The following is a 14,926-nucleotide window of genomic DNA, read 5'->3' as shown; positions in this document are numbered from 1 at the left end:
TAAGTTCGTGATTAAAGTCTATATTCCGTGTTATAACTGCTTTGGACCTTGAGTCCGTATATCCATAAAGTCTCAGAGGTAAACTCATATACACGTGTGGAATAATAAACGGTAAAATGCATTCCTAGGCGTGCTTCTAAGACTAGCTTAAGTGTTGCATGATGGTCATGTTTTCCTAATTATGCACATGATTATGCCAGCAAATTTTGTTAGAAGAACACTTGTGCTGATTCGACCCAAATTGATGTTATCCTATGAGATATAGTTGTCACGAGTTAAATGTTTTATAACACAGTGGAAGCTAGTTTTTGCATAATTCCTTAGACCATGAGGGTATCGAGTTCCTTCGTACTTGCTCCATGGACTTTGGGTTTATCTAAACGTCATCCGTAAAAGGGTGACTATTGCGGCAGCTTTCAAGTTAATGGAAAAAAGTATGGCATGGTTTTTGGTTGCACAAAAACTTCTAGGCCCTCCAATGGACTTTCGTCTTCCCGTCTTTTGATCCCCAATAAATGTTTCTCACCATCATCACACACAGAAAATGGTAGTTGAAAACAAACCCATGATATAAGTAGGTAGAGCTTGCACAACCGATTTAATTGGTACTTTTCTCCCGGACTGTACAAGAATGTCATATCCCCATTGTATCAACATTTATGTTTAACTAGTTTGTAAGTTCTGAAGCCAACCCTTGGAAATATGTCCCTCTGGCATAGGGAGGCCTCGGTATTTTTCTTCAAAGCCTGAACTTATTATTTTAAGGATTTCCCTCACTGTTTCTAAACCTCCAGAGGATAAGCATAACCAAACATGACAGAGCATTTATCATAATTCAGTAGTTGACCAGTGTCTTGTTCATAGAGATCAAGACTCTCTTTCGTTTTCAATGATTTTTCTTGAGAGGCTTGAAAGACAAAAGGGTATCTTGCGCAAATAGCAAGTGCAAAATACCCGGTGCATGGCGACAATCCTTCGCAGAGGATATATTATTCAAACCAACTCCCATCTATAATATACCATACAACAACAAACAAGAACAAGAGAGGGGATAAAGGATCATGTTGCTAAAGCCCGCGTCACGGTGCAAATGAATCAAAGAGGATCCCATTAAATTTCACTGCATATTGCACCGATGTGAAAAAAATCATGATCCATTCAAACCATCGATGTGAGAACCACAACTTTTGCATCAACTTCTCCAAGAAATCCCAATCCACCCTATCATATGCCTTTAACAAGTCTAGTTTATAAGCACAAAATATTTTTGTAGGATCTTTCTCCTATTTGATATGATGGATGCACTTCTAGTTGATATCTGGTCAACACAAGTCACAAGCCACAACCACATCAGATTGACCTTGCATCTTGCCATCAACCAAATATATATATGGTAATGGATGCAACGAGTGGAAATAGGAACAATGCTACTAGTTGTATGTTCTTCACATGTCCCATTGCTTGACGTGCATTTGGTATTGAAAACCTTAGCCTTATCCACATGGTGAACCCTCCCTCATCCGCTACAAACCTCGCATCCTCCTCATACATTCTCTCTCACCACTAGTTCCAACCACACACCTCCACGGTCTCGTGCACCCAACCAAGACACGCTACCAACACCATCACAAGCATGCACATCGGGGCAACACTAACTGAAACATGGGCATCATGTAGAGATGAATTACATCTGTTTATCATTTTTGTATATCAGCAAGCAAACATCAAAAAGTGGAACGAAAGAACCGATGTCAAAAGAGGATGCTGCCAATAGATTGACGCACTCGGTTACGCGTGTTGTGGTTCTGTGTGAATGATCCCACTTTAAAGCGGATGCAGGTACAGTTTGGAGTGTGGTGAGGCAATCACACGTTGGCGACGTAGGCGTGTGAAGAATGTGTGGTTAGAACGGGATTTGGTGAAAGCCCTCAACCGTAGGATAAAATAAGATATCAACGACGTGGGATTGGTTTCATGACTTTTCGTCGAACTGGGTAAGTGTAAGAATGTCGAATTACACTTGGCATATTGCACTTGTTACTGCTCTAATGATTACTACAAATTATCAACTGGAATAGATTATGAGGAGCCCCTATAATGGCTTTAATAACCCTTACACAATAAAGTAAGATTATGTTCGATTAGAGAACCTCCATCGTACTCACATTGGCTGGAAACGCGTAACAATTTGCAGATGTGTGAATATTCGATAATATTAAGTTATATTTTCATTGAGATTTATCACCAACATGCATTTTCCATTTCAAATATAATACTTTGGTTGTTGAAAAAGTATACGTGAATATATAGTATTATACTACTTCCTCCGTATCATAATACTGGTGTTGAAAAGAACTAGAGCAGTTTGGAAAGTATTGTGAAATAAAACATGTGATCAATTGTATGGGAGGGATGCCTCCTAGGAGGTGTCTGTTGGGGAAAAGGTGTCTCCCCAACACACCCCTTCATCTTGTATATAAGTGGGTCTCCCACATTGCAATGGGACTAGTGAAATCATTTGTTTCTTTGCATTCATTCTACAAAACGTTATTAGCACATGTCTCCCGTTGAGAGAGGTCGGCGGTGCGGCGAGCCACTAACAGCAACCAACGATCGTTATTCCCATCGGCGAATTGGCAAATTGGCAACCAGTCATAAGAAAGGGGAGAGTCTAATCTCTTCATAAACTTTTCAGTTTACTCCTTGGGCTTGATGTTTTTTAGCATTTTGATGATATGGTTATTGTTATTTGCTTTTTATGCCTCGAGCATTCAGAGCAAATATGCATGATAGACCATACGATCTTGTTGAATTGCATAATAATTGATTATGCATCATTTTACATCATGTAAAATCACCGCTTGAGGCCTCAAGTCCTCATATATATTGCACAAGTATGTTCATACTTCTGCATCGATTTGTATTACATGTGTAATACTGTTGCAAAGCAATATGGTGATCCCATTATTCACATGGAATACAGAATTTGCTTGCAAATTTGGGAAACATGCGGTAGTGAAATGTTTGACACTCCCTGGTTATGTCAAATTTACATTTGTCACACGGAATCGACAAATGATACCTACTGCTTAATTGCAGATTATCCAATGTTATTATAGGTCTATATTATGTCGTTTCGACTTAACGACCATCTTCAATTTTGCACACAACTTATGGATTGCTTTATGGCAATGAATTAAATTTCGTTCACAACTACGAGGTATACACCATCATGTGGTGATTACCTTCAATGTGTTTTAATTAACATAAGGTTGTGAGAAGCTCCATAAGAAGTGAGGTCTGCACTACTCAATAGTGTTTATCTCAATGTGTTCAAAGCAGAGTGAAGGCACAAACTTATGACATAACCATTATGAGGCCTACGCCGTTGGTGCCTACCTTCATGATGTTTGTCCAAATACTTATCAATTTCATAGCATTTGTCATTGGTTGTGACTGCAATGTCACATACTCCATCAGGGGAGGAATCCAAGGCTTAGTGGCGACTATGCTACATATTATGCTATGAAGATAATTATGCAAAATACTTGCATATTTTGGTGATTAGCTTCCACGAGTACACAACTTATGAGATGTAAATGTAGCAACGAATTAAATTTCATGCACAACTGAGAGGTTTATGCCACTTCGTGGTAATTACCTTCATGTGTTTTAAATAACATAAGGTTGTGCGGAGGATATGATTGAATAAAATATTCATAAGAGTGAGGCACCACTAGGTGGTTGATTACCTCTGTGTTTTATGGGAATTAAAGATTTATTCTTTATGAGGTGACTATACCTTCAATTTGAAGAACTACATCATATTGGGATGATTAGCTTCTTGTGAGGGCTTCCTCATAAGTCACTAAGAATCACCATGATCATGATTATGCTTAGCCATAGCATTTTCATTGTCCTTAATTTACTGAAGGTAAATTAATGCATAAGCATTTCATGCAATATATGGCTGGCCTTTTTGGAAAGGAAATGCGATGTGATGACACAAGGTGGAAGTCATTATTGAAAATGGGTTATGGACATTAATGATTTTGTCGACCCATGGCCTTGTCGCGAGTGAAAATCCACCTACAGAGATTGTCATTGCTATTTGTAAATAGCTGAAATGTGCAAATTTACATTTATGTGACATCACAATGTCATGGTTAATAAACTGAGTATTTAAATGGATGATGAATACCCATATGCCCTTCGGGACTACCTTAGGGAGAGATATATTGTCATAAGCATTACATGAATGACTATTCATTTGTGTTCAAGACTTAAACTCCGTTGATGCTTATAATTCTGTTGTCTATAAATCAACACTAAGTTGAGATTATGTGATAAGGAAATCTCGGATCTTGATCTGATTATATGTCCTTACTGCACTTTACATTCTCCTATGATGGTAAAAGAATATCATATTCATTTCGGGGTAAAAATATTATCAACTTCTTGCGAAGAGTCATCTGGTACACTCTAATGGGTGTTATATCATTACCTGAAATTTGTGCTAGTGTTTACAGTACTAAGCAATATGTGGTTAGAGAACCACAAGGAGTTGAAAGTAAATTGGGAAAAAGAGACAAGCAGAAATGGAGTGTATATCTCACAAAGGAATTTGTCATTTAAATAAATGATCACAATGACAACTCCCAAGTTTGTCAAAGAGGTGGTTGTATGAAATATCGTACTAATGATTATCAAACTTTTAAGTTTTTGGTTGAATCATGTCACCGACTCATTGGAGAAGGCGAATGAGTCTAAAGGGATATGTTTGAAGTTCTACTTCAAATGGACAACCAGAAAATATTCTGGTGCAGTAGAAGGAGAATACACTCCTCTACATTGATGATATGCTTGTGGAATGACATTCCCAAGATATTTTGGAGATCTTATGTAGTCTCCTAGTTATCTCAATATATCATTAGCCTATAATTGTACTACTACATGTGGTATAATTTGCAACATCTTGTCCACGGGACATGATAGTTGTGAGGAACTGAGTGTATGAAGAATTCATACATAATATTGTTGCGTACACAATAATTTTTCCTCCTTTACCTGTCTGGTATGAGGACGATTAGAAAAATTATTGATAATTCTGTTGGCCACAATAAAGTTGCAATATTCCTGACAATCGAAAGATTTATGTGCACTACATGTGCCATAGAGGAATTAATTTTAAGGCACTCTCACCTTAAAATTTGAATGCGACACTCATTATTCTTGAACGGGTTCAAGAATGATGCAAAATATTCAATCATTGGCTGGGTTATTTTGGCACTTCATGGTATTCATAGACACATCTAGAAGATGGCCTTAGGTGTGTATCATCCACACAAAACCATGTATTTATTGAATTAAGTGCTCAAATTGACGAATTGGAGCATATGCATGGGATAATTCCATCGGAATGGAAATATCGTTGAATTTGATTCACAAAAAATTTATGGTCATATTTAGTAGGTCGTATACCTACCCAGAATGGTGTGGCTAGATCTCTTGTCAAAAAGAGTCAAGTTGCATGGCCATTGCTACAGAATTGTGATGATCCAACATCTTGTTGTTGGTAACATGCGGACTCACATGCCGCATATTTGGTCTAAATGAGATCACATGCATTTAATACTGTATCCCCTTACGGTCTGTACGTGGAAATCAGTGAAGTATTTCCCATCTGCAATAATTCGGTTGCACAAACGTATATTACAGCCTTCACATATATTTGGGATCTATGTGAGGAATAACTGTGGTATGATTGTTAATCCGTCAAATACCTTAACCCTAGCGAGGAAGTTATTTGCAGCTCGTACGTTGATTGCTTTTGCAATAAGGACATTTTCTGGCATTAGGGGGAGAAATGTACCACATAGAATGCCAGAAAATGCAAAAGAAATGTCATAGACATTTTGTCCACGTACTTAAGAATCTGAAGTAGAGATTCACATTATGAGAATTTGCAACGTATTGCAAATAATCTGCCATATACATTTACTGATGACAAAGGTGTCACTGAATTTTTATATCAGAACGAGTGGAGGTACCTAATAACCACTCGTATCCCCGGATGAGAGTAAGAGGGGGAGAATTCTGGTCAGATGGGATTAAGTTCTCATATATTTCCGCGAAAATGGAGAAAATGGCCTCATGAGTAAGTGAATGTGATTCAACCTCGCGTTGAATGACACCTAATGGATGCGCGTCATCTAGAGCTCAGCGCAGATGTGCACACATTTTTATGGTGCCGGGACATCGAAACACCTTGAGTCCGTTGTTGTGGGAAATCACAAGGAGTTAAGAGGCATAATGAGAATTCCACTAATGATATTGATTCAAGAGAATCGTATATTCAAGTCTACATATGTCGACATAAATTTCTTCTTGAGAATTGTTGAAATCCTTTTGGGCCCTCACCAAAATCCATGGAAAGTGTTGTTGACACATATATTGGTTCAAATGAAAGGAAGCAATTAAGAAGAGTAGCACTCGCTCATCGAAAGAGAGGTGTTTACCATAGTAAAACCCGCTCCTCATAAGTATCTTCCATAGTGAAGAGAAGTGATTTTTCATTCAGAAACGAAATAGATGAGGTGGTGAGAAAGCGAGGCTTGTAGCACATGGGTTTCCGTAGAGACCCGACATCAGTTGTGATGTAGCATACCTTTTCGGTATGAGTGGAATTATGTTTTGATAGTGAATTGGCAGTACAAATCCATACAGTTGATGTATGTAATGGCTATATACTCGCATGGATCATTCAGTTTGGATATATATATATATTGAAGTCATGAAATGGCTTAATATTCTGAATCCAATGATAAGTCGCAACATGTGTGAAGCTTCAGAAGTCATCCTATGACTCTGAAGATGTCGGAGAGTTGTGTGGTACAACCTACTAAGTGAGTTACTCCTTGATAAGGATTACTCTAACACTAATGATTGTTGATGTGTATTCATGAAGATATCCTTTATTGATGTGGATGATCTTATTATCAATGTCTATACATGACATATTAGATACACACAATCATTTTGAGACGGATATTTGGGTCAAACCAAATGGTGCTAAATCTATAGCTTGAGCACATTTCCTTGGGAATAAATGTATGTCAGTCTTCATATATCTAGAAATATTGAAAAAGTTCAATATGGATATATCTTATCAAAGACACATATGGTCATATTATACCTGGCATGGGACACAAGCCCATTCAAACCTAGGGGAGATGGTAAAGTGATAATGGACATGAAGTTCCGTATCTGAGTACCATTGGAGCACTCATATAAATTGCAAAGTAAGTCAGGACTAACACTATATTTGTTGGCAATCTATTGAGAGTGCATCCCCAGTAAAAGGTATAATGGTTGGTGTAAGGAATATCTTGAGATATGTCCAAGACACAAAAGGTCTTGATTAATTCCATTGAAAAAATCAAGATGGGACCATGGTGTGATATCCTGATAGTGGCTGATAATTTGATCCCAACAATGCCATATCAAAGACTGAATTTAATGGAAGAGTATCCTGAAGGAAGCCTTCAGAATAGACTCTAAATGAGTCCTTCCTATATCATTCTGCCATAACTATGTTCGAAGCATGACAAGATATACATGTCTTCGCAGAATGACTGGTCACATGTGAGATCATGTGAAGATTCATTGGAATCAAAGATCATTATCTACCAAGATAATGTAACTTGTATTGCTTATGGGTTATATTTATCCTCATGGATTACAGAAATGCAAGAGGATAATCTGCAAAAAAAATTATTATGAGGTTTACAATGTCTCTACCAACGTTTATATTCGAGAATCACATTTGTGGAATTGGTATGAGACAACATTGATGTTTGCGAAAATTCAGGGGGAGTAAAATCCCAAGTTATAACCTGTTGGTGATCTTCAGTTCATATTGTACTCTTTTTCCGTTTATGAGTTTTCCAAGATGGTTTTTCATATAAGATTTTTAATGAGATAATATAAATTATTGCGATGGAACAATAACTCGTAGATGGTAAGGAGAATGAAATTGTATCTAAACGGACCAAATCTAGCTAATAAACCCAACACATAATAGAATTAAACATAAGAATTATGGCAAGTTACAACCATAGTATCCATCTCCTCTAGGTTGTAATAAGAAAACATTGATTTGTGATAATGATGATGACCAGGCAGCTAGGGAGAAGTGGACACGCAGGGAGGAGTCGTGACTTGGCGACAGTGGTTGTTCTCTGCACATACCTTGTTGCGTATTCCTGCACCACCGCAGTGTCCTGTTTGTCCCGTTCGTGCCTCCCCGCGTCTTTCATTTGACATATCTTCAACCTCCTAGCCATCTTCGATGCAATGACGCTGAGTTAGGAAATCTGCCAGGAATGACATCAAAAATTATTAGTGAAGCACAACCATTGAGATAACATGGTTATCATAAAAGTACTAATATCTATCAGAAGAATAAACCTACTAATGTAAACCACGTCAAATCTTGTGCAACTTATCCTATATAGAAGCATGGTTTCTTCTCAAGTAGATGTGGGAAATATGACTTGGATGCAAATATGCAACAACAACAAAATCCCCAATACCATACGAAAAATATTTTGGAAGTCATGTAATATGGAAAATCATCACTTCAAATCAACCATCACTTGACATCTAGATACGATGACTCAAAGTAAGCAAGTATTAACTGAAACCCTGCATGTAAGACACTTTATTACTACCTACAGATATGATGCAAGGCAATATTATATAAATAATTTAAATGTGTTATCGAATAACTTCAAACTAAAAGCCAACATGAAGAATCTCTTATCTGAAATTGTTGCTTCAAACCATAAACTCCAAAGCTAAAATAACAAAATTTTCTGAAAGTTACAAGATAGGTTGCGAGATACATTCAGTATTATCAAATAATTATGCAAAATAAAATCATACACTTGTGAATTGTATGCTCATGCTATATACTCCCTCCATCTTAAAATAAGTGTCTAAACTCTGTACTAACTTTAGTATAAAATTGTACTAAGCTTGAGACACTTATTTTGGGATAGAGGGAGTATTATTCAATCAAATACAAGTGACAAGTTGTGAAAATTGCAAACTTATATATCAAGAAAATGTTTCAATCTGCAGAGGGGTCCAAACTGTGTACTCCCATACACCCCTTGTTCAAAGACTGCCTACTATTCAAAGACCTAGATAACAAGAAAAAAAACTAAATTGAAGATGATTGAGTTGATCTCATACCTGAAGCGTGAATGCCACCTATCATGGCACCGTTTCAATCCCAAATTATGTAATGAACAGGGATTTGATACAACAGAACATCTAAAAGCAAATACAATTGTTCTATTCATAAATTTAGTTTGCAAGAACCATTTAAAAATGCAGATTTTAGTGTTCCAAATTATTTTCCAGAGAAAGAATCAGCCGAGATGAACAACAAACCAGATCAAAAACTGCATGTTGCCGCCACGGTCCGCAAGGGGCCCCGCGCCGCCGCCGCCGCCTGCATCGCCGTCGGCCCGGCGCGCGGCGCCGTCGTGGGACGCGCCGGCCTCGCCGACGTCCTCTGCCTCCTCTGCTCCTCCCCGACGCGCTTGCGCCAATGACATGTCGGACCTCTACATCGACAAGCCGGCCGTGAGGTCCCTCCCGCTCTCCGCGGCCGTCGGCGACCCCGTCGCCACGGTCCGCAAGGGGCCCCGCGCCACCGCCGCTGCCTACATCGCCGTCGGCCCGATGCGTGGCGCCGTCGTGGGACGCGCCGGCCTCGCCGACATCCTCTGCCTCCTCTGCTCCTCCCCCGCCGTCGCGCTCGACCGGCCCGTCTCCGCGCTCCTCCCCAAGGACAGCGCCGGCGAGGTCCGCCGCGTAGTTCCCATTCAAGGTACTCCTCCTCCCCCTCTTGGCACGTTTTTTTTACGATGATTACTTTTTCGTGGAAACGGACGCGTTGGTCTTTGCGGACGCATTTTTTTGCTGCAACTATCGCGCGATGGGAGGGGCAGCGGATGGGTGATTTTTCTCTTGGTGGAGTACGGTCAGCCAAGATAAATTGCTAAACGTACACCAGACTGTGATTGGATTAATGATAACGGTTAGATTTTGATTTATCGAACTAATCCTGTGGTGCTGGTTGGTTGTGGGTCAATTTATTAGGTGCACTTAAGAAAGTTCTGGTTTGCTTGTTTAATACTCCCTCCGTTCCTAAATATAAGTATTTTAAGAGATATCATTAGAAGTCTACGTACGGAGCAAAATGAGTGAATCTACATTCTAAAATATGTCTATATACATCTGTATGTAGTCTACTAGTAAAATGTCTAAAAGACATGTTTAGTAACGGAGGGAGTAGTAGTATAGATATAGATTCTACTCCTTCTGTACCACAATATTTGTTGTTGGGGGAGAACTACAACAAATATTTAGGAACAGAGGGAGTACAATAGAAAGAAAGCAAAGTTGTTGTGTCCCTGCAGAATCGACTCATCACTGCCGTCCATACGCAGACGAACGGGCGTCGATTGATTCTGTTGACCTATCACCGATCCGGTCCACGCACACGCCTGCCTACCGCTAACCCATCCCCTCTCCCCTCTCGGATTCCTCGGCTCCGGCGACCACGACCGGCGGCGGCCGTCCCTCCCTCCCAGGTGATAGATGAAATCCATCCCCCTCCGGCCTTTATCCTTGGTTCGTTCTCGCCTGCTGCGTTTAGATCTGTTCGCGTTCTCGGGTTGGTAGGTTGGTGGTCGGATCGAGATTGATTCCGATTCTCGCTAGCGACGCTCCTTCATCCCGGTGCCCAACGAAATTAGGTCCCCTTGGGTTGGTTGTTGGTAGTCGGATCGAGATGGATCCCTCGCCGCCCCGCGCGCGATTCTCGGTAGCGCCGCTCCTTCGTCCCCGAGTCCAGCAAATCTAGGGGGCTCGTGTCCCTGTGGGTTTGTAGTAGGAGCAGGAGCAGAGCAGCAACTGTTTGGGCCGGCCAAGTTTGCGTTACAGCGTAGTACTATGACTAATAGCTGGTTAACTATTCAGACTTTCAGAGATTGATGTACTTGATGTGTCCGGTATCCGTTCATGGGGATTGTATCTTTCTCGGGAGTCGCTGCATGCAGTGCTTTTCTGTTGTATGTATTGGATGAACTCAACTCAATTCCCCTCGTGCCAAGCCGCCAATGGTTTTGTATCGCCGATGATGTCCAAATTTGCTTCCTGGCATGTTGTGTTCTTGCCAACTATTGTTTGCTTTGTGCACGCCGCGCAGGTGTTTTCCAAATGAATTTCTGATATCATTTGTTATGCTGGACTCGACTTACAGGCGTGCTTTCCTGTTTTCTGCTTCTAGGTGTACAGGACAGAGTGCAAAGGAACAGGGAAGTGCGCGTCCATTTGATTGAAATGGCTTCAAAGCTTCAAGCCTTTTGGAACCATCCTGCTGGCCCCAAAACCAGTTAGTGACTGTCGTACTCGCATTTGTTTCACACATCTCGTCTCTTTTTTGGTTCTCGCCTTTGTTTATTTATTATTGTTGTGCACACTAGCAATGTCTGTCTGGCTGGGAGAAAAGTATAAAACAGTTCGCCTACAGGCAAATGTCCTTTACCAGTTTTAGCTTCTCATGTGGTTGCTGTAAGAAGGTCAACGTTTGCTTTGCTCCCCTGTCGGTGGATTATACATGTTTTCTTTGTGTGTCGTCTTAGCTTCGGATTGTGTTGTTATGTTAGGATTGCCAGGTTGTTGGCATGTTTTGAATGTGAAAAATAGTGTGTGCTTACTCTAATTTTTGGTTTCGGCGTATGACGACAGGTGGCCATTGTTTGTGAAAACAAAATAACATGGAGAAAACATACCACCATAGAGAATCAAAATAGCAGTAGTCAAACTGAAGACATCATAAAATAGAACCTGAAACCAGCAGAATCTAGAGCCAACAACTATTCAGTCCCCTCCTACAAACAGCTACGGTGCTCTACTCTTAAGTTGTCTTATGATTCATTTGATTCTGGCGGTTGCAGGTTCCACTCTCTCCTCCCTTTGGAGTAGTAGCCACCTTCGCACTGCCATTTCTGCCGTGACTCGAAAACCATTTAATGTGTTAGCTGGGTCGGCCAAGAACATTGTCTAATATGTTCCTTGTTATCGACAGTGGCTTGCTGGCCAGGTATCTTTAGCAAGTTTGTAGTTGGGCTTACAAAATCCATTATGTAAATTTGCTCCACGACAAATTGCAATCATGAGAGGGGAACTTCCTGTCATACCAAGGAATCTCTTATATACATCTAAAAAAAATGGAATCTCTTACATAGCTCCAAACAAACCAAATACAGGGCACTAGAGAGTATATCAGCAGTCTCTAATTCACCGTATAGCTAAATGTTCATCCCTTTCCCTTTGCCACTCATGTCTATTATTTCCTGGTAAGTTTGGCATAGGAAAATATGGACTTTCTCATGGAAAATTAGATTCGTGAAAGATATTGCATTTTTCTAATAAAGTGATATCGTGGTAAATACTGCAAATTTTCTTAAGCCTTGGCCGACCTTGTACTTATTCTTGACATGCCTGAGCTGCATTTTTGGTTATTTGGCATTCAATTTAGCATTATACTTGTTTATATCATCAAAAATATATATTTTTTTTAGTATCTTCAATCATGATAAATTCTTATGGCCCATACTGCACAGTTCTTTTGCACTAAATTGTGATGCTTACCTATTGGACATTGTACAGTACATGTGCTAAGTTATAAGTATCACTTGAAAAAGAGGCTGAGACAATAATTTGACCTTCCTTGCAGTTCATTTTTGGGCTCCAACATTTAAATGGGGGATCAGCATTGCGAACATTGCCGACTTTGCTAAGCCTCCTGAAAAGATATCCTATCCTCAGCAAATTGGTATGTTCAACTAGCATTTCAGCATTCAGGACAGCATGCCATTAGTTTACCATTTACTTATTCTTGTGTCCTGCCCACATGCTTATTCTGTTATATGGGGTTCAGCGGTTGCCTGCACTGGAGTCGTCTGGTCACGCTACAGCATGGTTATCACACCGGTAAGCCATCGATACTATAATATCCTTTTCTTTCATTATTATTTGCACTGAATCTTATAAGGTGTCATCAAATTTGGGCGACGTGGATTATCTTTGTATTTGAACTGAAGTGTACATTTGTTTTGCGCCGATCATCTCATATCATACTGTTTTTATTTGATGGCTCCCTTGACTGGGCTACTTTTGCTTGTTGCATATATGATTCATTCGTATTCCTGTGCCATCTCCTTGCACCTGCTATCCTGTGTTGTTTTCTACTATTTCTGTTTTACCTTCTTTTCATCTCATTGCTCCTTTTTTCAGAAAAACTGGAACCTTTTCAGCGTTAATGTTGCGATGGCCGGTACAGGCCTGTACCAGCTATCCCGAAAAATAAGGTTCGTTCCTTCGATACGAAGCTAGTTACACCCTCTCGGTTTGTCGCTTGATGATGTCTTGGAGGCATAAGGAGATGTCATGGCATGCTCTGTGTTGGTTGAATATCCTTTGGTTTATATTGCAGGAAGGACTACTTCCCTGACGATGAAAAGGAGGCTGCTGCTGCTGCATCACTGGAAGGATAGCGATGAATGACTGACCGACTGGACAAATAATCGACTGCATAGCCTGTCTGCTACCTCGGAGTCGGTTTCAGATTCACTCTGGGCCGCAGAACTGAACCCCCCTTTCTTTCCATGTGAAAATTTATTTGTTTGATGCGATGCTGGATCGCGGCCACTTGTGGGCACGCAAGCAGAGCTACGTGAAAAATTCACGCAAGTTAATAATCATTTATGCAGCATGTATTGTGTGCAAAAAAGGAAAAGAGATGCAGATTAGATACATGAACCGTCGGCCCCCCTTGTATTTTGGCATTCAATAAGTTGTCTCTGAAATTGAACGAAACCTGTACTGCTGCTTAACTAGCTTGTCCTTTTTTTATGCGATGGTAGCTTAGCATCCAATACTTATGGACGTAAGTTTAGGGCCAGTTCATTTGGCAACTTAACAAATAAGTCACCTCATCTTTTTCCATAAGCCGCCTCTTTTATTTATTGGGACTTTTAAACTAGTAATGTGATGACTAATTTAGAAGTCTCAACAAATTTGAAGGATGGCTTATTTTTTTAAGTTGAGCAGAGGCACTTATTTTTAAGGCGCCACATTTGTGTTGACCGAGCCTGTGCATTGTAACCAAGAGTCAAGACTTCTTCATGTCCTTTCTCTCAACACATGACATCCCATGTTTGTTGCAACTTATCCTTTTACTCTTGAAGATGGTGGACTCAGAGCTTATAAAATCACAATATGTTTGAATATTGTCACTTTTAATGTGTCCCTCTCTCGGTATAAGAGGAGAAATCTTTGTTCTTTCTGTGAGGTTTTGGTGACGCGTCCATGTGTGGTTGTAGATGATTTCTTTCGTCTCCAATCATGGTTTTGCTCAGGCCTTCATTTCTAGATCGGCACCGGTATGAAAAAGAAACGGATCGTGCGTCATTGATAAATGTTGTGCCCTGAATAGCATTTTTTTTAATATTTATCAGAAAAAATAACATAATATTGAGATTTTACATATTTTTAAATTAAATTTCATGTAAAACATGTTAAATTTAAAATTGTGGTTTAAAAGATATAGTTGTTTTTACAAAACATTTGATATGTACTGCAGATTGATTAACCCAATTATCAGGGATTTAAAGGCAAAAATCAGCCTTAAAAGATAAAACTGTCCTGCGGGTTGATTACCATAACCACCAGGTTTTTTTTTTGTAAAAGCAAAAAATCTGATTTAAAACTGAACGACGGGTTGATTATCCGAAACTTCAGGGGTGTATGTAAAATGGCATGACGCGTGAAGAATACATGTTTT

At 39.8% G+C, this 14,926-nt stretch overlaps 2 protein-coding genes across 3 annotated transcripts; both read left to right on the top strand.

The window, feature by feature from the left end:
• The first annotated feature begins 9,474 nt into the window (after nt 1-9,474).
• On the top strand, nt 9,475-11,413 carry LOC123406991 (translation initiation factor IF-2-like). Its single transcript, XM_045100013.1, has 3 exons — nt 9,475-9,901; nt 10,174-10,193; nt 11,366-11,413. Exons 1-3 carry the CDS (start codon nt 9,475-9,477, stop codon nt 11,411-11,413), a joined length of 495 nt encoding a protein of 164 aa, XP_044955948.1.
• Nucleotides 10,557-13,959, top strand: LOC123410660 (mitochondrial pyruvate carrier 4-like). 2 transcript variants are annotated; one of them, XM_045103601.1, is made up of 6 exons: nt 10,557-10,667; nt 11,374-11,470; nt 12,818-12,916; nt 13,022-13,074; nt 13,378-13,451; nt 13,577-13,959. In XM_045103601.1, exons 2-6 carry the CDS (start codon nt 11,419-11,421, stop codon nt 13,635-13,637), a joined length of 339 nt encoding a protein of 112 aa, XP_044959536.1. In that variant the 5' UTR covers nt 10,557-10,667; nt 11,374-11,418; the 3' UTR covers nt 13,638-13,959. The 2 variants fall into 2 exon arrangements, with proteins under 2 accessions (XP_044959536.1, XP_044959535.1); XM_045103600.1 differs by having other exon boundaries at nt 10,562-10,667; nt 11,366-11,470.
• Nucleotides 13,960-14,926: the final 967 nt, after the last annotated feature.

Source organism: Hordeum vulgare, chromosome 7H, assembly GCF_904849725.1.
Source record: "Hordeum vulgare subsp. vulgare chromosome 7H, MorexV3_pseudomolecules_assembly, whole genome shotgun sequence".
NCBI lineage: Eukaryota > Viridiplantae > Streptophyta > Magnoliopsida > Poales > Poaceae > Hordeum > Hordeum vulgare.
Note: the sequence above shows the minus strand (reverse complement) of the source record. Positions and strands in the feature narration are given on the sequence as shown.